This window comes from Cervus elaphus, chromosome 18 (genome assembly GCF_910594005.1).
Source record: "Cervus elaphus chromosome 18, mCerEla1.1, whole genome shotgun sequence".
In the NCBI taxonomy this organism is placed as follows: domain Eukaryota; kingdom Metazoa; phylum Chordata; class Mammalia; order Artiodactyla; family Cervidae; genus Cervus; species Cervus elaphus.
The window spans coordinates 83,850,700-83,875,122 of record NC_057832.1 but is presented as its reverse complement, the minus strand read 5'-3'; the positions used below and the strand labels follow the sequence as shown (position 1 = coordinate 83,875,122).

General features: G+C 40.6%; 1 protein-coding gene across 1 annotated transcript; it reads right to left on the bottom strand.

The window, feature by feature from the left end:
* Positions 1–13,556: 13,556 nt before the first annotated feature.
* On the bottom strand, positions 13,557–23,086 carry PURB (purine rich element binding protein B). The gene has a single exon (XM_043872219.1). The coding sequence runs from the start codon at positions 22,041–22,043 to the stop codon at positions 21,129–21,131; it is 915 nt and encodes a 304-aa protein (XP_043728154.1). The 5' UTR covers positions 22,044–23,086; the 3' UTR covers positions 13,557–21,128.
* Positions 23,087–24,423: the final 1,337 nt, after the last annotated feature.

Sequence of the window (24,423 nt, the reverse complement as noted above, 5' to 3'; positions counted from 1 at the left end):
GTGATTAACACCAGTGTTTGAACTGCATAGCAGTTCAACTTCTCCCTCTACTTAATCCTGTTTCCTTCATTTTCTCATAATAGTGTTGCCAAGAATACCACTGTGGAATCACAGTAAACTTCATGAAGGTAAATTAGAGTCTGGCGGTTGTTGTTTAGTCACTGAGTTGTGTTGGACTCTTGCGACCTCATGGACTGTAGCCTGCCAGGCTCCTCTCCATGGGATTTCCCAAGCAAGGATACTGGAGTAGGCTGCCATTTTCTTCTCCAAGGGATTATCCTGACCCAGAAATTGAACCCACATCTCCTGCATTGTAGGCAAATTCTATACTAGTGAGCCACCCCAGTGAAGCCTCAGAGTCTGCTGGGAAGCCTGATCTAAGACAATGGCTTCTCTCTGAAAAAATTTAGTTAGTTTTTGATAGGGCAATATATTCACATGTACAATATTTTAAAGGTACAAAGGATATACAGTGAAAAGACTCTTCCCATCCCTTATCCAGTTATCCATTTTACCTCTGCGTAGACAACCAGTGTTGTCAGTATAGTAAAAATATTTTAGCCTTTATTTTTTTTTTTTTTTTTTTTATTTTAGCCTTTAGAGAGGAGGGTCTTAATCATTACATAGACTCCAGGAGTTTTTAATTTCTATGTTTAATTTTAAATTCCCCTTTAACACTGCAGTACTCCCCCCAAATAATATAAAGCTGTTAAGAGACAGAAATTTTCTTTTAGTCACTCTAGTTATAGAACAAATTCTTTTTATTTTTAAAAATATCCTGGAGGTTAATGCCAGGTCCCAGTGGCTGGGCAGCTATTTACATGAGCCAGAAGCTGTCAGATTCTCATGAGGTCAGTCAGGATGCAGTATCCACCTACCTACATTGAGCTTTGTGATTCTGAGGCTGGGACTCAGCAAACATTTCTGCTTTGCCTTCTGCTTCCATGCTAAGGCTTTGCCTGTTAGGAGCACTAGAGGGAAACAGTAAGAGTGGAGGAAGAAGGGACTTATTCCTATCTTCCTCTGAGCATCATCACCCACGCAGGGCCGCTTTACTCTGGCAGCAGCAGTTCCTTTTGTAGGAGCAGCTAAATCAGATTTCTCAGCACTTGAGAAACCAGTCTCATTCCTCCCTCCCCCTTCACCAACAACCAGCTCCTTTCCCAGAGGTTTGAGTTCTTTCTAGTTCCACGGGGCCCTTCCTCTAGGTTTCTAAGGCATTCCCTTTGTTTCTTCAGGGTAGCTATTTGTTAACTTCCATGACACCTTAGAGTTCTCTTTTTACCATTTAGCAGTTAACAACTTTATATCCAGTTAACACTTCTCTGTTAGTACTCTCTGTTCAAATAATTTGTATGTTTTCTGCACAGTGAATGGACCCTGATCGATAAGCCTATGATATATATATATATTTCTAACTTTTTATTATGGAAAGTTAAAGATATACAAAGTAAAGAAAATAGTAAAATGAACCTGATGTACATGTCATACAATTGTAATGATCATTAATTCATGGCCACATTTGTTTTATTTTACATTCACATTTACATCTGCCCCTCCCCTAAGTGGGTTACATTGAAACAAATCCAAAGTAAAGGAAAGGAATAACAAATATTTTTACAGGAAAATAGTTTCCTTACAAAAACGGGTCATCTTGAATTTGTACAATGTGTATTCACTGCTTACCTAAACAGTAAGACAAAAAAGAAGAGCAGGACTTCCCTGGTGGTTTAGTAGTAAAGAATCCGCTTGCCAATGTAGGATACATGGGTTTGATCCCTGGTCTAGGAAGATCCCAAACTACTGCGGAGCAGCCAAGCCTGTATGCCACAACTACTAAGCCTGTGCTGTAAAGCCTCGGAGCTGCAAGCTGAAGCCCGTGTGCCTAGGCCTGTGCTCTGCAATGAGAGAAGCCATTGTAATGAGAAGCCTGTGCACTGTGATTAGAGTAGCTCCCGCTCACCACAACTAGAGAAAAGCCCACAGTAGCAGCCCAGCACAGCCAAAAATAAATTAATTAATTAATTAATATTTTTTTAATTAATTAATTTTTTTTTTAAAAAGAGCAAACAAAAAACAAGCAGAACCAAGAAAACAATAAAGATTAGGGAAAAAAATGGAGAAGGAATTGGCAATCCATTCCAGTATTCTTGCCTGGAGAATCCCATGGATGGAGGAGCCTGGTGGGCTACACCCATGGGGTCTCAAAGAGTCAGACTTGACTGAGCGACTAACACGCACACACACACACATAGAGAGAAATAGAGAATAAGAAGATGAATAGGAAAAAATTAATGAAATCAAAAGTTGGCTCTTTGTAAAGTTGAACAAAATTAACACATCTTTAGAAAAGAAGAAAGATTAAAAAAAAAAAGAAAAAAGATTCAAATTACTAAGAAGTTAAAGAGGGTAAATTACTACTAAGCTTACAGAAATAAAAAGGACTATCAGAACCCTTTTGAACAACTGTGTGCCAGCAAATTAAATAACCTAGATAAAATGGGTATTCTTGGGAAGATATAAACTACTGAAACTTACTCAAGAAAAAAATAGAAAATCTGATAGACCTATGACAAGTAAAGAAATTGAACTAGTGATTTAAAATCTTCCAACAGGAGCCCAGCCCTGTGCTCTGTGATGACCTAGAGCGGTGGAATGGAGAGTGGGGTGGGAGAGGCACAAGAGAGAGGGGAGATTTGATTCAAGTTGTTATGTGGCAGAAACCAACACAACTTTGTAAAGCATGTATCCTCCAATTAAAAAAAGAAAAACTTCCTACAGAGAAAGGCCCAGTCTTTACTGTTGTATTCTATCAAATGTTTAAAGAAGAATTAATACCAGGCTTCGGTCATGGTCCAGTGGTTAAGAGTCTGCCTAGCAATGCAGGGGACATAGTTTTGATCCCTTGTCCAGGAAGATCCTACATGGCTCGAAGCAACTAAGTTCTTGCAACAACAAAGACCCAGTGCAGACAAAAATAATTTTAAATAAAATTTTTTTAAAAAGAATACCAATCCATCACAAACTCTTTCAAAAAATAGGAGGGGACATTTCCACATTCATTGTATGATGCCAGTGTTACTCTAATACCAAAAAGAGACAATGATACCACAACAAAACAACAACAAAAAACCTACAGGCCAATATCCTAATAATTCAATCCATATAATGTGTCATATTAATAGACTAATGGACAAAACCACATGATCATTTCAATGCAGGCAGGAAAAGCGTTCAACAAGATGCAATAGTCTCATCAAAAAACTCAACAGTTAGGATTAGAAGGGAACTTCTTTAACCTGATACAAGTCATCTGAAAAACCCACAACTAATATCTTACTTAATAGGAAAAGATAATATTCCTGAGATCTGGAACAAGATGGGGATGTCTACTCTTGCCTCTTTTATTTACCATTTTACTGGAACTTCTAGTAAGGGTAATTAGGCAAGAAAAAGGAATCCATTAAAAAGCTATTGGGAAAAAAATAAAAAAATAAATAAAAAAGCTATTGAGACTAAGAAACAAGTGCAGCGAGACTGCAGTATACAAGATCGACATACAAAAATCAATTTTATTCCATACATTGGCAATGAGTAAACTGAAAAGCACTTCCATTTATAACAGCATCTAACAGAACAAAGTACTTGGGAATGAATTTCACAAAGAAACACAAGACATACTCTGAAAACTACAAAACACTGGTGAAAAAAGTTAAAGATCTAACCAGAATCTCAGCATGCTTCTTTGTACACACTGATGAAACCATCCTAAAATTCATATGGGAAAATAAGTGAGCAAGAATAGTCAAAATAACCTTGAAGAAGAGTGAAGTTGGAGGACTCACCCTTCTTGATTTCAAAACCCATTTTTGCTTATTTTAATAGCAGTAGAAATATTACCTTGTAATGAAAGTTGGACAAATGCTAAATCTTGGACAAATGGGACACTGTGGAAACAGACAAAAATGGGAGGGTCCAGAGCAAACACTACCTGTGGAAAGAATGGAGATGGGTAGAGAAGACAGGAACAAGACTTCTCAATTTCCTTTTTATATTGTTTTGATTTTGAAATATGTAAACATTATTTATTTTAAAAGTTAGAGAAAAAAAGAAGTAAAATAATTTATAGGGACTTCCTTGGTGGTCCAGTGGTTAAGACTCCACCTGCCAACGCGGAATCGATCCCTGGTCCAGGAAGGTCCCACATGTCATGGAGCAACTCAACCCATGTGCTCCACAAGAGAAACCACTGAAATAAGCCCATGCATGCAGTGAGGAGCAGCCCCTGCTGGCCACAATTAGGAAAAGCCTGCACACAGCAACAAAGAGCCAGCACAGCCAACAATTAAATAAATTGATGAATTAAAAATTTTCAAATAATATATAGAATGCCATCTATTTATTAAAAACAACCACCTGCCTATAATTTCTTTTTCTAAAGACTCCTCGAAATTCTTTTTTAAAAAATTTACTTATTTATTTGGCTGTTCAAGGTCTTCATTACAGTGTGTGGAACCTAGTTTCCTGACGAGGAATTAAACTCAGACCCCCTGCATTGGGAGCTCAGAGTTTCAGCCACTGGACCAGCAAGGAAGTCCCTATAATTCCTTTTTAAACAATATTCTGAGGCTCCTCAAATTTGACTTGTAGGCAGTGAGAAGTCAAAAATATAAGGAAATCCTTTTGTTATTCCAAGTAAATTTCTCAGCTTGCTGTAAAAGCAAAGGTTAGGATTATACTATCAGTCAGTTCAGTCACTCAGTCATGTCTTTTTGACCCCATGGACTGCATGCAGCACGCCAGGTTTCCCTGATCATCACCAACTCCCGGAGTTTGCTCAAACTCATATCCATTGAGTCGGTGATGCCATCAAACCATCTCATCCTCTGTCCTCCCCTTCTCCTCCTGCCTTCAATCTTTCCCAGCATCAGGGTCTTTTCCAGTGAATCAGTTCTTTGAATCAGGTGGCCAATGTATTGGAGTTTCAGCTTCAGCATCAGTCCTTCCAATGAATATTTAGGACTGATTTACTTTAGGATGGACTGTTTTCATCTCCTTGCAGTCCAAGGGACTCTCAAGAGTCTTCTCCAACACCACACTTCAAAAGCATCAGTTCTTCAGCACTCAGAGTTATTTATAGTCCAACTCTCATAACCATACATGACTACTGGAAAAACCATAGCCTTGACTAGACAGACCTTTGTTGGCAAAGTAATGTCTCTGCTTTATAACATGCTGTCTAGGTTGGTCATAGCTTTTTTTCCAAGGAGCTATCTTTTAATTTTAATTTAAAAAGTCTTTTAATTTCATGGCTGCTGTCACCAACTGCAGTGATTTTGGAGCCCCCCAAAATTAAGTCTGTCACTGTTTACTCTGTTTCCCCATCTATTTGCCATGAAGTGATGGGACCAGATGCCATGATCTTAGTTTTCTGAATGTTGGGTTTTAACACAACTTTCTCACTCTCCTCTTTGATTTTCATCAAGAGGCTCATTAGTTCTTCCTTGCTTTCTACCATAAGGGTGGTGTCATCTGCATATCTGAGGTTATTGATATTTCTTCTGGCAATCATGATTACAGCTTGTGCGTCATCCAGCCCAGCATTTCGTATGACATACTCTGCATATAAGTTACATAAACAGGGTGACAACATACAGGCTTGAAAGCAAAAGTGAAGTCGCTCAGTCATGTCTGACTCTTTGCGACCCCATGGACTGTAGCCCACCAGGCTCCTCTGTCCATGGAATTCTCCAGGCAAGAATACTAGAGTGGGTTGTCATTTCCTTCTTCAGGGGATCTTCCTGACCCAGGGATCAAACCCAGGTCTCCCGCATTGCAGGCAGATGCTTAACCTCTGAGCCACCAGTGAAACCTGCCTTACTCCTTTTCCTATATGGAACCAGTCTCTCACTGGTTCTCACTATATATGTCCAGTTCTCACTGTTGCTTGCATACAGATTTCTCAGGAGGCAGTTAAGATGGTCTGGTATTCCCATCTCTTGAAGAATTTTCCACAGTTTGTTGTGATCCACACAGTCAAAGACTTTGGCATAGTCAATAAAGCAGAAATAGATGTTTTTCTGGAACTCTCTTGCTTTTTCTATGATCCATCTGATGTTGGCAATTTGATCTCTGGTTCCTCTGCCTTTTCTAAAGCCAGCTTGAACATCTGGAAGTTCATGGTTCACGAACTGTTGAAGCCTGGCTTGGAGAATTTTGAGCATTCCTTTGCTAGTGTATGAGATGAGTGCAATTGTGCAGTAGTTTGAACATTCTTTGGCACTGCCTTTCCTTGGGATTGGAATGAAAACTTACCTTTTCCAGTCCTGCGGCCACTGCTGAGTTTTCCAAGTTTTTTGGCATGTTGGGTGCAGCACATTCACAGCATCATCTTTTAGGATTTGAAATAGCTCAGCTGGAATTCCATCACCTCCACTAGCTTTGTTTCATGTTTCATCATGTTTGTTTCATGATGCTTCATAAGGCCCACTTGACTTCACATTCCAGGATGTCTGGCTCTAGGTGAGTGATCACACCATTGTAGTTGTCTGGGTCATGAAGATCTTTTTTGTATAGTTCTTCTGTGTATTCTTGCCCCCTTTGTTTTAATATCTTCTGCTTCTGTTGGGTCCATACCATTTCTGTCCTTTATTGTGGTATAAAGTATATAACAGTTCAAAACAGACATTTGGTCAAAAATGAATAAGAAATATAAATTCAATTTTTTATTTATTTCTGTAAAGTCTATGCCTATCTTTTGGGTAGATTCCTAGAAGTGGAATTGCTGGATCAAAGGGTAACTTCTTAGGTAATTTGGCTGTTGCTGCTGCTGCTAAGTTGCTTCAGTCGTGTCCGACTCTGTGCAACCCCATAGACGGCAGCCCACCAGGCACCCCCTGTCCCTGGGATTCTCAAGGCAAGAACACTGGAGTGGGTTGCCATATCCTTCTCCAATGCATGAAAGTGAAAATTGAAAGTGAAGTCACTCAGTCTTGTCCGACTCTTTGCGACCCCATGGACTACAGCCTACCAGGCTCCCCTGTCCATGGGGTTTTCCAGGCAAGAGTACTGGAGTGGGTTGCCATTGCCTTCTCCGAGGTAATTTGGCTAGGTACTTCCAAATGTTTTCACAAGGGATTGCGTGTTTTCCACAGCAACATATGAACATGCCTGTTTATCCACAGAACTGCCAATAGAGTTTGTTGTCAGACTGTTTCTCATCTGGTAGGCAAGAAATGGTATCTCAATATAGCTTAAAATTTCATTTCGCTTATGAATGAGATTGCATATATAACTACGAACCATTTGTATTACTTTTTTTTCTATGAATTGTCTGTGATTTGCTTTTGTTGTTGTTCAGTCTCTAAGTCATGTCTGACTCCTTGCGACTTCATGGACTGCAGCACACAATGCTTCCCTGTCCCTCACCAATTCCCAGAGTTTGCCCAAACTCATGTCTACTGAGTCAGTGATGCCATCCGACCATCTCATCCTCTGTCACCCCCTACTCCTCCTGCCCTCAATCTTTCCCAGCATCAGAGACTTTCCAATGAGTCACTTCTTTACATCAGGTGACCAAAGTACTGGAGCTTCAGCGTCAGTGCTTCCAATGAATATTCAGGGTTGATTTCGTTTAGGATTAACTGGCTTGATCTCCTTGCTGTCCAAGGGACTCTCAGAGTCTTCTCCAGCACCACAATTCAAAAGCATCAATTCTTTGGTGCTCAGCCTTCTTTATGGTCCAACTCTGACATCCTTACATGATTACTGGAAAAACCATAGCTTTGACCATACTGACCTTTGCTGGCAAAGTGATGTCTCTGCTTTTTACTATGCTGTCTAGGTTTGTCACAGCTTTTCTTCCAAGGAGCAAGTGTCTTTTACTTTCATGGTTGCAGTCACCATCTGCAGAAAATAAAATCTGCCACTACTTCCACTGTTTCCCCATCTATTTGCCATAAAGTGATTCCCCAGGACCCAAATACTGGATCCAAAAACTTCTATGGTAGAATACCCATATTTTTTTCAGCTGTTGCTGCTCTTTGGTTGTAAGTAAGTCTCTAATGCCACAAAATAGTTCTAGCGGAGGGCACTGAATCATTGCCAGTTCTGGAGAATTTAGCTCTTCTCTTGCGATCCTGGATCAGTCTGGAGAGTTGTGACTTGAACATCCCAAGTGTCAGTCATCTATTAATATTTACTGAAATTTAACAATGGTAGAGTAACTTCTTCTGAGCATAGTAACTATGTGCTCCTTGTTTCAAAGTTAGTACAGTGAAAACATTACAGCCCCTGGTAAAGACCAAGTTTGTGGGCTTGATGGGCACGCGGAAAGGCCCCTTGTTGGGCTTAGTGAATCAAAGAATGACCATTGCCTCCAGCCCTACTCTAGAGCACACCCTAGCAATGATGTCAGACCTGTCTTCATAGGGCAGATGAGAACAGCTTTTAGGGAAAGTAGAAGACCTGGCCCCATAAAAGTGTGGCCTTTGAAGGCTAAGTGGTATGTGTAGTATAGAAATACCACAACAAAAGCCCCCCAAATTCCCCACAAATTTGTTTCTTGTCCACAGAAGAGAAAACCTTGAACTGACAGAGGCTGGGGAGAGTTGAGCAGTTGTATCCAAAAAAGAGCTTGCAGTCCCCACTGGAAAAGGTACGGTGTCAGATGAAGAGCAGACAAATTAAATCCCACTGCCCTGATGAGTCACTTGCTGAGTGATGTCACCAGCTGAGTTTTCACAGCTGGAAAATCAGCAGCTGCTGGACTAGAACATTCCACATTGCTGACAGCAGTTCTCCTTCCCTCAGAAGACTTTTGTACTATTCTCCCCCAGAATCTAACATGCTTTCTCTTTTTATATTATTTATACTAGGGTGGGGAATCTGACTTTCTGTTTTGAACTATGCATTATAGGAGACATTATATATTCATAAAGATGCTTTCTTAATTCTAAGCAGAATCTTCAGAAGCAGCTAGATGTAGGTATAATTTTTTAAAATCTACAAACAGAAATACCTCATTGTAGGTCATATAACAAAACCAAGTTTTCTTATTCATAACAATAATCTCTTAACAGAAAACCTAAAGGTAATTGGGTACCTCTACTCAGCTGAATGGATTCTCAGCAATCACTTCATTAAAAAAAAAAATTATTTATTGGCTGCACTGCACAGAATGTGGGATCTTAGTTCCCTGACCAGGTATCAAACCCATGCCCCCTGCACTGGAAGGCAGAGTCTTAATCAGTGGGTTGCCAGGTTAATCCCCAATCACTTCATTTATTGATTTATTAATTTTTATGCATGATGTTTACCTGAAAGAGAAACACACAAAAAGTAGAAAAGATCTATGAAATGCAATCAGTAAATGCTCATTTTTCAGACCTCATGGAATGAAGACATTTTTATCTAAATCTAGAGGCTGGAGAGTTTTTTGTTTTACCACCAGAAAAGATGTGTTTGCCTGTGCCTGATTGGATGGAATCTAAAATAATGAAAATTAAATTACTTTCCAATTTAATTTCTCCATGAGTTGTTGGCTTTGTGGCACAGCTTAATAATAAGGTGTGTACATTAGAAAATATCACAGGTAATAGCCATCAGTGTACCTAACATGAACTCCTTATTAAATCTATTTAATTAATACAACATTTTTTCAATGTGTATCAATACATACGTAAATGTGATGGCCATTTAATACTGTTGAGATTTTTTAAATTATCAAAAAATTTCAGAAGGATGTATACTAAATTATTTAGCAGTGCTGCTGCTGCTGCTAAGTCACTTCAGTCGTGTCCGACTCTGTGCAGCCCACCAGGCTCCCCCGTCCCTGGGATTCTCCAGGCAAGAACACTGGAGTGGGTTGCCATTTCCTTCTCCAATGCATGAAAGTGAAAAGTGAAAGTGAAGTCACTCGGTCGTGTCTGACTCCTAGTGACCCCATGGACTGCAGCCTACCAAGGCCCTTCCGTCCATGGGGTTTTCCAGGCAAGAGTACTGGAGTGGGTTGCCATTGCCTTCTCCATAAATTATTTAACACTAGTTACCCTTAAAAAGTGGGTTTAGGGACTTCCCTGGCAGTCCGGTGGTTAGGACTCTGAGTTCCCACTGGGGTGCTACAGGTTGGATCCCTAGTTGGGGAACTAAGATCCCACATGCTGTGTGGCTCGGCCAAAAAAATAAATAAATAAAAAGAAGTGCTTTTGAAGAAAGAGAGCACATTCATTTTTGTTTCTTTACAGTGATTCTCTTCTGTTCATATTTGTTAAAATGACTGCATTCATTTTTATGATGAAAGTTTGGAGATTATAACTGCCAAAAATGATGCCCACCAATTATGAGGGGTACTGAATAAACAGGCAAAGGACAAGGCAGTTTTGAGGGTTGGACATCTAGGGACAGCTTCCTGGTAGAGTCCTGAAGGTGAGAAGATGCGGAAGCCCATGGAATGGTTGTGCCTTGGCCAGTCCTGTACGCATAGGCTTGAGAGCCTCACTCCATCTTCCCCAACTTCTGTTCTATAAAATACCTGTGGGAATTGGATCTAGAGCTGCATAAATGGACCACTGCTCATTCTTGGCTATTTCTTGCTTTGACACCTAAGATAGGGAAAATACAAAATGACGTAGAAAAGAGGTATTTTCAAATCTATATTGCTTTATGTTGCTGATTTCATAGTGAGTACCTGATTCCAATCTGCTCTGGCAACATGGCATTGTAACCATTTGTATTCTGATGAGGACATGATTTTAGCATATAGAGGGTGTGCTGCTGGTACTTATGATTGAAATGGGAGTCCTAAGCTGTTTGTCCTGATAGAAGACTAGAATTTTGTTTTTGGTCATTGATACAAATGAATCAGATTGGTATTTTTTTTTTTTTTTTAACTGGGGGAACTATTTTAAATTTGGTTCTCAGATACCTTATCCTGAAAACATTAATGTGACCCACAGTTTCTACATATTTCTGCCTTTGGGCAGAAATTATACTCAGTTCTGCAGAGTTTTGTGAAATACCTGTGGATTCATCATGTGTCGTCTTAGGCTCCTGGCACAGGAGTGCACTCCTTTCTGTGGCTCTGTGGTGTAGCAGCTGAGAGAACCAATTTAGATGTGTGTTCACTCTTGCCACTAATTAGTTTAGAGACCTTAATTGGGTCCACTGAGAGGTCTTCCAGGGTAACACAGAAGCTGAAGAGAAGTTACCTCTTGTGTAGGGAACATTTTTATTTACAGTTTTGGGTTTTTTTTTAAATTTATTTGTCTGTGTTGGGCCTTAGTAATAGCACACGAGATCTTCACTGTGGCTTGTGGGCTCCAAAGCTCACAGGCTCAGGAGCTGTGGCACACAGGCTTAGTTGCCGCGTGGCATGTGGGATCTTCTCAGACCAGGGATTGAACCCATGTCCTCTGCATTGGGAGGTGGATTCTTAACCACTGGACTACCAGGGAAGTCCCTGCAGTTTCTTTTTTAATTTATGCTTTTAGTTTTTGTGTTTAGTTCATTTGCATAGTGTATATATTTTTTAATTTTTAAAAATTGGAGTATAATTGCTTTGAAATGTTGTTTCTGCTGTACGATAGTTTTTATTAGCTATATGTACATGTATATCCCCTCCCTAATGAGCCTCCCTCCCCTCCCCCCATCCCATTCTTAGTATAGTTTCACTTGTCTCCTTTGAGTAAAAGGCCCGGGGCAGGAGGCTTGCAAATCAAATTCTCTATTGCCTGGATTGAGGGAGGCTAGTATGCTCAGATCTCATTAGAAACTGACTTATCACCTCTTGATGGAAGGGTGGGGAAGGAGAACCTATGGGGCCTGGTCAAAGCCCAGTGCTGGGGCTCACTAGCTGCATAAGCTTGGGGCACACGCCCCAGCGATGGGACCTCGCCCCTCCCAGGTCCTGTGTGGTGAGAACGGATCAGGGCTCTGAGAGAACTCTCCTACTCCTTCCTTCCTCTGTTCACCTACACTGGGCCCGCTTCCTCCCTGGGGTCTGGGGAAGTAGCTTCTCAGGATCTGAGATTGCACAGAGGTATTTTACTGAGGAAGGAGATATGTCTAGTAAATTTCCGCTGCAACACATCTGAGCCTCCTGGAGATCTAGGGTCACACAGATTTGATCCCTAAATATACCTCAGTCCAATTTAACTTAGTTCCTCCTAGTTCTTCCTACAAGTTTTTTTCCTCTGGAATAAACTGTTAAGTTCCATTTGGACCATGGACCATATTTTCTACACCTAGTGTAACACCTGACATACAGTACGCATGTTTACAAATGGTTATTACAAAAGGTTATTAAAGATTTTAGTACTGACCACAAGGTGGCTCTCATTTTCCTAAGGCCCAGTGTCTTCTCTGGGAAGACAGGACACTGTTGTAGGACCTTAAGGAGGATTTTTAAGTGTTAAAGATACTATCTCAGACTCACAGTATCAGTTTATGACAGATTTGGGGACAGAACCTAGCTCACAACATCCAAAATACCGAAACTATGAGGTAAAAGCCCTATTCTTTGAGGCACTGGTGCCAATAAAACTCTGCAGGCTATATAGCCTGGTTACATTTGGTCCTTAAATTCAAGGTGACAGCTTCACATCAAGAAAAAAAATTCAGCAGGGCTATGGCAAACTGATGCATCAGGGTAAAGGCTTCCTGACCTCTTGCCACCATATATATATCTATATGCTATATAAAATATAGCACATATAGCTATATATATAGCATCTATATAGCATATATATATATGCTATATAAAAGCATAATTTATATAACCAGTCTAGTTACAGACTCAAAGAGTGATCCAGAAACCTCCAGCGGCCCCAAGACCTTCAGGGAGCCCAGAACTGTAAACTACTTTCCTGTTAGCTGCTTTGTTCACTTTCATTCTCCCAAGTTTAGACTGCTTTTCAGAAGCTAAGTGATGTGATGTCACTGCTTTGAGGCAGATGGAATGTGTCTTTAAAAAGTTGTTTTTAATATGATAGGTATCAATTGATACAGGCCTGAAGTAGGATTGCTCTTTGAAGGTCTTTAGTGAATTTTAAGGAAGTTAAAGGGTTCCTGAGACCAAAAAGTTTGGAACCACAGCCAGGATCTATCAATACAAAATTTTTATTTTTCCTTTAGCTTGGGATATATAACACTGGTTTAACCTACTTTCTGAGCAGTTAGTTATGATAAATGACAAGTAAACAGATGAGTTTCTTTATAGCCATTTGAAATGATAGGGCCTAAAAGCAGGTAGAATAGGAAGAAATTAGGGGAAGCAACAAGTGCCTCCTCTGGAATATAAACCAAAGCATGAAACCATTTGCAACTTTGATTTACTCCATAGACTGCTTACTAACTAGAAAAGGGTTATGCAAACCCAGAGGGTGTAGAACTAAATGGTTGTATTTCAGATGAAATGTGCAAACAGCTTTTAAATCACTTCAAGTGAAAACTCACCCAATTCCAGACCCACTTATGAACCCCAGTAGATAGTGTGTGGTATTTCCCTCCCAGTCAACACGTAATTCCTTAAATGAGAGACAACCAGCACAAGACTGTCATTCACGTTTTCGCATACTTTATTTGTTACAAACATACAATTTTTTAAATATAGACTGTAAAACTCCATTTGCAAAAGTCTGTTATTGTAAGGAGTGCACACCAGCAGTAAGGATTCTTTTTTCTCTATGAGTTTTTCTGTCAGTTTTGCTAGTTAGTGGTAAATACGGGACCCGCCATTTTACAGACTGACTGAAGCTTTTGGCTGTATTCACATTGTTCTTTTGAAGCAGCCCTGCTCGTCTCAAAATTGACCGGAATCAGCTTCAACCTCCAGGCAGTGAGATCAACAGCCCGTCTAGACTACGCTTTTGAATGGTTTCCAGGAAGTATGAGTTCTGAATGGGTACTGCACTTCACGGATTTGTTTGAATTGCCCATGCAGCTGTGTTTGTTAAAGTGCATTCTTCTTTTAAAAAATAAGAGGAATAATCTTTATTCTTTAACCAAGGTACTTAAAAAAATGAACTTTTTGGTCTCTCAGCAGATATTCCCAAATTGATCCTATCACTACAAATTTTAGTGTTCTATTTACAAATATTTATAGGGTAACAGGTGGAGGGGACCTTATAAAATTAAAGGTGCAGCTTCTCTTGAAGCAGAAATCAGTTCTACAAATTCATACATAGGAGTACACACTTGGTTTACAATGCACAAGCATTTGGATATTTACAGAGACTGAAGACATCCCAAAAAAACCCTCTTTAAAGTAACTTCCAACCTAAACTCTAGTTGTACATCTAGATCAGGAAGCTCTGTCTCCTGCTATCAAGATTTGGTTTTAACTCATTCTAATTATGTCTGTAGATTCTCTATGGGCAGGACGTCAGTCCCAACTTTGGAATGAAGAATCATCTAGTCTAAGGAAGCCCCTGGTAGATCTGACTGGCAGTGAAGGTTACTATAGAAAGTGTGTTATCTGGAAGTATGTCAGAAGATGGATAGACTTCTAAAAATGGACTTGGAAAAACATCTGCATAGAGGTGCAAGACAGTATAAATCCTTACTAATCATTTTAGAACTTCAGAAAAAGATAAGTCCAAATACACTGACAACCACAATTATTATTCAAATTATTGATAATCATTGGAAAAAAACTCAAGTTTACTTGCATGCTACTGTAACATGCACAACTCTCAAGTATGCCCTCTACTTAAAATCAGTTTCTGGACTTCTGCCCAATCTATTAGCTTCTAGGAATACAGGCAGCTTTTGAAACAGAAGTGACATGTGGGCTAGGAGAAAAGGGTTTTATGCCTCATATCTGAACAGTTTAAGATGAAACTCTCAAATTTCTACAATAAAAATGTTCCTGTTTTTCAATTTTCTTGGGACTCTACCTGCAGTTATATATGTCCTTGAAAAAGGAATTTTAAAAGGGAAGAAATCTACCACTTGCCACTCTATTTCCAAATATGTATAATAAAGACTTTTTTGAGCCGGCTAGATCTTGCAATATAGGGCAAGAATGGGGATGAGAGTTTAAGAAATAAGAGACCAAAAAAAAAAAAAAAAATAATAATGAGACAATCTACATAAATTTTCTTGAAAGATTTACCCACTGATGTCTTTGAAGTAGGGAAGGGGAAAAAAAAAAAGACAAACTCATGTCTTCTTCAATATGCTAGTGGACAATGAACTTGGATAGGTTTATTGCTTTCTCTCCAATACTCCAGGCCCACATTTCATTACACTAAAGGTATGATCAGCCCTCTCTTATCCATGTCAGGAGGCATTTTATATATGTAATATGGGGAAAATGGAATTTGCTCCTAGACTCAAAATCCCATGTTAATAAAGTACAGTCATACTCTTTCATCAAACCATGTTAGAATCGCCTATGGAAAAAAATAACATTTCTGCATCAAATAAAGCTTTGCCCTCCTGTGATTAAAGTCCTACTGAGCAGTGACACTACCAACACAGCATTTGCTGTTACTTTAACATGGCTTTACCTATCCCCATTGCAATGTCTAATTCAAGAGACATGAGTTAATGTTCAAATGAAAAAGACTGCAAATAAAGGTGACTACACTGATGGTATATTCCCTATTTCATCAGGAAATATAAAATACATTCATAAAGGTCTTAACTTGGATCAGGGATACAGATATCAACTAAATATCAATTTCTAGATATCTAGAAATTACTAATGTCTTCATGATGCAGTATTATTTTCCAAATTTAATTTTCATCCTGACAAGTGGACCATATTTATTAAATAAGAGTCTGTTAAATCTATCAGTAATGAAACTAAGTTTTAAGACTGAGTGAGGGCTGCAAACAGCAACTTTAACTAAATAGCAGGTAAATATATCAAGAGAAGTAATCATTCAACAGTATGCTATCTCTTGAAGCTTCTGGGGATTACCATTTGAAAATTAATGACTTTGTTTTTCTAGATTAAAAACAGGGGAAATGAGGTTATAATTTCCATTTCCACCTTGTGCCTGGAATTCCAAATGGGGCACTGTCATGTACTTTTGTGTCTATACACATATTTTTTAGGTAAATGTGGTTCTTTTTCTACAATCACCACCCGCCCCCATTATCCAGTTTATTCAATGGGAATAGTAACTATTTAGGAAGACAGCTCATCGATTTACAGTACTCTAAAACCAACCCTGAAAACTGGCAATTTCATTCATTTACTATAACTTCAGTGCCGTTTTGACAGAAAAAAAAAGTTACCTTAAGGCTCAAGGGAAAGTAACTTATTAAATTGTGAATGCAGCATTGTTTACTCTCCCGTCCATTGGAAACTAGCAAAATGCATTCTAGATCAGTAATACAAACTTTCTAACATTAGCAAAGATTTCTACTTTTCTTATACAGAGTTAAAACAATATTCAAAAGCAAATTATCTAGGGGAGCCTGAGAAACCATGATCCACATCACACACAGATTCCATGTATTTCATGATCAAAAAGTGCTTTATCTTTGAGAAATATGTCAGGGCTAAAATGGAAATATACAAGGAAAAAAATCACTTGACACTTTCTCAAGTGAAGTACAAAATGGAAAAGGAGCAAAAAGATGGGAGGCGCTGCTCTTTGAACAGGCCTTATGCAGGTGACTTTTAGGGTATACTAAATTAAAATTGTTTTAAGAGTTAACAGTGGAATTTTATACCACTATATATATTCTAAAACCTGAGATTGGACATCAAAGCAGTCTACTTTTTTACTTATCAGAGCAATTCTGATACTTCCTAAAAATAGAAGACAACTCAATTGAATTAATAACTCCAGGGTCAAAAACATTAACTTTCCCCAATAAACAAGGAGACCGACCACATTAGATACCAAGAGTGCTATAGAATGCCTCTCGACAAAGAGTCATTTTTACATAAGCAAAAAGTCACTTCTCTCCTTCCCCTTCTCACAGATCAAGGCCACACTATTCTCAAATGAATATCTACTGAGAGATCAGCTGTGCATTGGACAAAGTACCATAACTGGGTTAAAAATGAAAACAAAATTTACAGTGAAGAATACCTATGTGCATGGCTTACACACTCAAGCTTCTCAAGTTCATCCACCTCAAGAACAAGGTAGACACAAATGGATAGTTACCTTTTAATACCTTGTGGAGAGCACATTCTACCCCCTGTAAAGCCAATCAAGGTCACATTTAACAAAGCATCCTCAGCAACTATAGTGCCTGAAGTGTGCAGCCATTTACAGACCACTCAATATGAGGGCATTATTATAACCAGCCTCTTTTGCCCACAACCCTGCATTTTCAGATAAGCCAGGATAATTGTTTTGTTTTTGAGAAAACTGAAGCTTGAATCTCATAAAAGACCTGCAATTTATTGCAAAGTGATTGAGAGGTTAACAGGGAAGCAATAAGTTAACAGCCTGCCTGCACCAAAGCCTCAATCATTTTGCAGTAAATAATTATGGAAAGTGACTTGACAAGTAGCCATGTGTGTATCACAGCTACAGTCATTTATACCACCTACATGCCTCCCACAGTAACATAGGGTGTCTGGGTTTTTGGTTTGGTTTTCACTTTGATTTTTGGTGCCATACAGATTTACACTGTGTACTGTGCAGCATATGCACTGAAAACTCTCTCTGCTGACTAGAACTGCCATTCTACTTGAATGAAAGGTAGGGACAATAGAAACCAGAAGGCAAGAGTAGTAGCTCATCACAAATTTTTGACCCTTTGATTTTGTTCTTAAAATTTCTCATGTCTGCAGCAGTTTGAGAAACAGACATTCTACCAGTTCTCTCAAGAAGAATTTTAGTTTCCTACTTCTCAGGAATATGACTGTTTTGAACACATGATTAGCTGGGCTGTTTGCCAAAGTTGAAAAACAGTCTTAAATCACTGCTTATAGTAGCAGCTGAAAGACAAAACCCAAAATTGCTTTCCCATAGTCTGTATAATGCTATTTTCTGACTGGAATTAACAAAGATCATTTCCTTTAATAGGCAGTATTTATAAATGAGTTCTGAAAGCCAGCCTGTTAAAATCACTTTGTTTAACAAACCACACACTGAAAGTGTAGTCTGTGCTTTGCAGATTTCTATTGTCCCTAGTACCGGTATGAGGATCAGTGAATGCTACCATTAATCCACATCCTCCTGTAATCTTCCTGCAGTGAGAAGAGAGGCCATGAACCACCCCCTGCAGGAGAAACAAACCTTTGAGATTGGTTAAGACTTAAAAACCCACCACTATGACATTTACCATTTAATCTTACATAGGCAGGTCAAAATTTTAATATAAATTACTTTTTCCAACACATAGCTTATGCATTCTTTGCTCCTTTTTTTGGAGGATTCTCAAATTGATATCTAAAGATTTACATATGATATATTACTGTTATATGGTCTAATGACTAAGAAAATTTCTCTGGTAACCAAAGCTGATGCCATATATGGTAGTGTTCTTGGCATATACTCTATATGCCTCAGACCACTTCCACATTCTTTCTATTCAGCTAATTATAGCTTAGTAGCCACTGGTGAAGGATTGTGAAGACCCTGTCATTTCTACAGAGTAGAAAGGCAAGGCTAGTTACTGCAATTCAGCCAAACAAAAAGAAAAGAAAAAAGAATAAACCAACCCCTTAAAAAGGAGAGGTACTGCACCTTTGCAAAATTGAACTGGCTCACTGCAGCTGAGCAACAGAACCACCACTGAAGCAAGAAAACAAGTTGGTCTATACAGGAATTATACATGTTTTGAAAATGAAAAAGTTACAGCAATCAACTAAGAGCTGCAACTTTAATCTTCATTGCTGCCTCAGAGTTTGAAACTTATAAACAGTTTATGCAAACCTAATAATGCTAGCTTCTTCTCAGCCCCTTTACTAAAACTACTTAGGGGTTTGTTCTCCGCAGCAAAGAAATAAACACTCAAAACACATAGGTAAATACAGCAGGACATTATTGAAAACAGCTGCCTTGTAGTACAAAATACAGTACAAGTATACAGATGTCATTAAAACATCAAAAATACTATTGCTCCCATACAATTTAGGAAACATTCTTTGCAACGGAGAAAAATTTTTTTTAAAAAAGAAAAGCTTAAAAAAAAATCTGTTTAAAAAGTCTACTGTGGATGATGAGTAGAGAAATAGTCTGAAAAGGGCACCAATGTTTGTGGCTCTTCAACTTTTTAAAAACAAAAAAAATCTAAGATCGATATTCTGAATCAAATCTAATTTTTAAAAAAGCCTAATTTTATGTACACAATTATTCCCTCCCTCTCAGCCACAATTCATGAAAACGACCTTTTTGTATATTACTTATTTCCCAATAAATACAAAAAGATTGTAGACTGAATAATACCAAAATAAGATAATAAAAAGGTATGCAATAAATTAAAAGGCAGCTCAAATAAAGGGCAGGCATGCAGTTAAAAAAAAAAAAATACTAAGATTGTGGAGGTGGGGTTACTTGCCTCCTTGTTGAGAAGGTGTCGCACAAAGTATACCTGAAAACTTTGGAAAGACCATTAGCTCCCATTCAATTCAAAGTTACCTAGGTCTATGACACTTCTAGGAATACCTTTTGATGGGGTGGGATTAACTTGATTAGTAAAAAATCATACTGAAAATCCATTTAAAATATAGAAGAGGCGATCCTTGAAAACCCCAACTTTTATTCTTGAAAGACAGCTGGATAAACTGGCAAAAGCCAGTTTGTTGAAATTTCAAGATGGTATAAAAATGCTTCCAGGATATAGTCAGCATATTCACGTTCATTTCAGCTCCATTCAAAAGGATTTCAGCTTCAAAGGGCACGCTGCTTGAATCACTCATCCATCATTTGCCAGCTTTGATTGTGAGGTACTGATATAATGGACCAAGTTCTTAAAAATTTATTTTAAAAGAATAAATGATGCTGGAATTCTGGACCTGAGGATCTTTAGTATTTGAACAAATCCACAGATTAAACTGAAGGTAGATGACTTCAGTTTTGGTTACTTCCAACTTTTCTGTGTGGACTTATATTCCATTAAAGCTCAGGCTTGTAGCCACAATGTTCCTTTTGTAGAGATGTTCAAGTTTTATGGTTTAAAATCCAGCCAACCAGTGGCCGAAACAGCCGAATTAGCCATAATTCACTGGCTCACACGGTGGAGCCACGGGTATCTGGCTCTCATTCATATCTAAGCCATGACCTCCATATTTGGAGATCGGGGAAGAACTTTAGTGAGCAGCAACCAATCCACTCAAACAGTTTTCCTTGTGCTTTATGCCTGATTTCTTCTTGTGCCTACCTCAGCAACCCCCAATGTAAAACTGCTTGTATCTTTGAAAAAAATCTGCCAACTTCCAAAACATTATAGTAAGGGATTCTAGTTCAAGGATTGACATCTGAATCCATTTGCATCCCGGATAATAATTCTGCAAAGACAAGACATGGGCCTTGGTCCAGGTTCTATGCAAAACCATTTTAAAATGGATCCAATTTGTTTCTGTCCCTGGTGGCTTCTTGAATTCTTATTTTGCCCTGTCTATGATTACGTAAAGTTGCATTCCTTTTCATGAAACTTGTACCCTCAGAACTGGGTAACTGCAAAGGCCTCTGTCTTCACAAGAATTCCATGAAGATCTAGATCCAAAACGCTGATTGCAATGGAGGTGAAGGGATAGACACTGCAACAATGAGGTCTAGAAAGATCTTTAGACCAGGTTACCCAAATATAACACAAATTGAGCTGTCATCAACGGGTCTGGGTAACTCATGAGGTGTTCCTTGGCCAGCGTGCAAGGATCTATCCCATCCAGGGTTATCCTGATGGATTTAGTAACCTTAGGTGGGAAGCAAGAGAAGCTGAGACTTCTGCTCAGGTGAGGAGACGCTGTTGTCCTCTCTTTGCAGGTTGCTGTCAATTCCTTGGAACTTTACTGTTTTTCTCTAATTGTCCTGACTGTTCTCTTATGGTTATTTCTCTTAACTATATTATTTAAAATTTTGTTTTCTTCCTCCGGGGCCTCCCTTGCTTCCCCTCCACTAGCTCACTGGGGATGAACAGGAAGGGGAGCTCTCTAGCCAAGGAGACGGTGGTGGGGTGGGGAGGCCCGTAAGGGGAGGAAGCTGCGCGTTTCAATCCTCATCCACCTCCTCTCCCTCAGACTCGTCCCCGCCGCGTCGCTCATAAAGCTTATCCCTCTGCCGCTCCTGTATCTCTTTCATCTCATCTGCATACCGGCAAAACGCGCCCCCGAACTTGCCCCAGGCCTTGAAGGGGACCGTGATGGCGTTGCGATAGGACGGCTTCACCTCGCTTACGCGCAGGAACACTCCGTACTTGTTACAGCCCACGTCGAAGAAGAAACGCTTGGAGTCCACCGTGATAGAAGTGCCTTCCGGAAGCTCCCCGTACAGGCCGCCCCCAGGGCCTCCGGCGCCGCCGCCCGGGCCCCCCGCCAGCTCGTCGTCCTCGCCGCCGTAGTCGTCGATAAGCTTGGCCAACGCGTCGCGAAACTCTATGAGGCCCTGCGCGGGCAGCGCGATGGTCTGGCCGCTCTGTAGGCCGCCGGGCCCGGGGCCACCGCCGCCGCGGTTGACCGTCTGGCGGATGCGCAGGAAGCGGCCGCGCTGGTTCTCCTTGAGGTCCAGGTAGTACTTGCGGTTCTCGCGCACCAGGAACTCGCTCTTGAGCGCGCGCCGCGGCCCACCGCCCTCCTCGGCGCCCGCCGCCGCTGCCACTTGCTCCGGGCTGCTGGGGCCCAGCTGCGCGTAATGCTCGATGAAGTCGCCCAGGTAGTCGCGGAACTCGGCGGCCACCGCCATGGACAGCGTGAGGCGGCTCTTTGAGCCGCCCGCGCCCACCTCGGCGATCTTGAGGAAGCGGCCCTTGGCGTTCTGCTTCACATCTAGGTAGAAGCGTTTGTTCTGGATGTCCAGCCGCTTCGAGGCCAGCTCCTGCGTCTCTTGCTCGCCGCCGCCGCGGGACGCGGGCTGGAAGCCGCCGGGCCCACCACCGCCGCGCTCGCTGCCGCTGTCGCCGTCCGCCATCTTCTCGGCCGCCGCCGCCGCCGCGCCCAGGCCGCCGCCCGCCGCCCGCCGCGCTCGCGCCCCTGCCCTCCGCCCTGCGGCTCGCTCTCCCGGGCCCCCCAGCCTCGCCCGCCGGCCCGCTCACGCGCTCCCGCTGTTCATCGCCGGCAGCCGCCGCCGCCGCCCCCCCATCGCCCCCGCGCCCCGCCCCGCCACTTCCGCTGGGCCAGCTTCCGGCGCGCGCCTCCATGACGCCGCCCCGCCCCGCCCCCACGTCCTCGCTGCCGGAAAGCGCCGCGCAAGGCGACGGCGGGGCGCAGGGCAGTGACGTCACGGGACCGCGAGGATTTGGGGACCTTGGAGACCCGGGTGGGTAAACTGGGAAGGAGCTCTGGAAGTTTACGGGTGATGGAAACAGTCTGCATCTTGTTTGTGGTGGTGGTTTTATAGATAGCCGAAACTGATTCAAATTACGCTTTAAATAAATGCGGTTTATTCTAGGGAGATTATACCGGAGTACAGTTATTATTTATGAAAGAGGAATTAAAAGAAGGAAGATGATGGGGTACTCAAAACAAAACTAACCTAATAGGATTGCTGTATAATAATCCGTGAGTGATATTTAGCATAATAACTGAGTTATAGTGAGTGCTCAATAAATACGTACTCTTAGTTCGTGGAATACTGTTTATAGTGCCTGGAACATGCTTGGTAACATCATCATCACCGTCTCAGCAGCGTAAGATAAAATGATGGCCTGAACTAAGTAGTACCAGTGGGGATGGAGAGTTTAGGAAAGGAGTTAATTTTTATAAAACACGTATGTACAGGGACTGGTAACCATTTTACACGTTAACTTGGAAGAATACTTGTTCCCTATGTTACATTGTGTGGAGAAACAGGAATGGATTTAAAAAGTGAAAAATGGGACTTCCTGGTGGTTTGGTGGCTGAGATTCCAAGTTCCCAATGCAGGGGGCTAGATCCCACATGTTTTAACCACTTGTGGTAACTAAAGATCTCAATGCTGCAACTAAGACCGGCAGCAGCCAAATAAAGTGAAAGTGAAAGTCGCTGAGTCGTGTCCTACTCTTTGCAACCCCATGGACTGTAAAATCCATAGAATTCTCCAGCCCAGCCTAATAAATAAAAAGTAAAAAAAAAAAAAGTAAAAAGTGTATCTTTTGATGGGAGGAGGTGTGTGCTAAGAGTCATTCTGCCTGGGTCTGAATCCTGTACTAGTTGTGAGGTTTTGGGTACGTCAATTAACCTCTAAGACTTAGTCGCATCACTTGTTAAATGGGAATAATACTATCTTGTGGAGTTGCTTTAAGAATTGAGATAAAGCACTTTACCTGGCACAGAAGACGCACTCCCCAAATTTTTCCTTTTTTTTTTTTTTCGGCTGTGTCATGAGTGATATTAGTTCTCCAGCCTGTGTCCCTTATACTGGAAGTTCTGAGACCTAACCACTGGGCAGCCCCTCCCCAAGTGTTTAATCACCCTTCCTCCTGATTCATAAAAAAGACCCAAACAAAAAAAATTAGAGTAATACCTCTCAACCAAACACAGAAGAGTCCAGGGGAAAACATCAAATTTGGGGTCTTGAACATTTCACTCTTGGAGAGAATTTGGACATATGAAATCTGTAGGGAAGAAATCTGATGTATCACTTACCCTTCATAAAAGATGTCCATGAAGCTCCTTCTCTAATTTCTTGCTAACCAAACCACTTTCTGCATAGGGGACCGCAACACTCAGTTCATGTGAAGGAGTCTCTACCCATATATTCATTTCTTATCAGTTCAATTTTAATGTCAAGTCCTATTTAATGAGTTAGATCCATTGCTTTATTTCCTTTTTTTTTTTTTTTTGTCTGTGCTGTGCGGGACCTTAGTTCCCCAACCAGAGATGAAACCTGTGCCCTCTGCATTGGGAATGCAAGTTTTAACCACTGGACCACCTGGGAAGTTCCTGCTTTGTTTCCTTTGAAATTTCATTCTTGGCTTTTAAGCTTAGCATCTTCTCCCTTTTTATCTATTTGACAATCATACATTTTTCAGGCTTTTTACAGTTCAATTTTTAATAGGTGTGATTATATCATATATTTTTATTTCATCTTTAACTCTAGTTTATCTTGAATACATTTTGGTGGATAGTATGAAGTGAAGAATCTAAAAAATTTCCTTCAAATGACCAATTGTCCCAGTACTATTTATTAAATAACCCTTCAAGGACAGATCTCGACAGGTGGGGATGAATGTAGGTTATTTTGGGCAGAGGGAACATGTGTTCCCAGATGGCGAAAAATCTAGTTTGGCTGGAGCCCAAAGTCTGTGAGGAGTGGGTGGTGAACAAAAGAGTTGGAGGCAGTTAAACCTGGGCCCAGTGGGGAGGCCTTC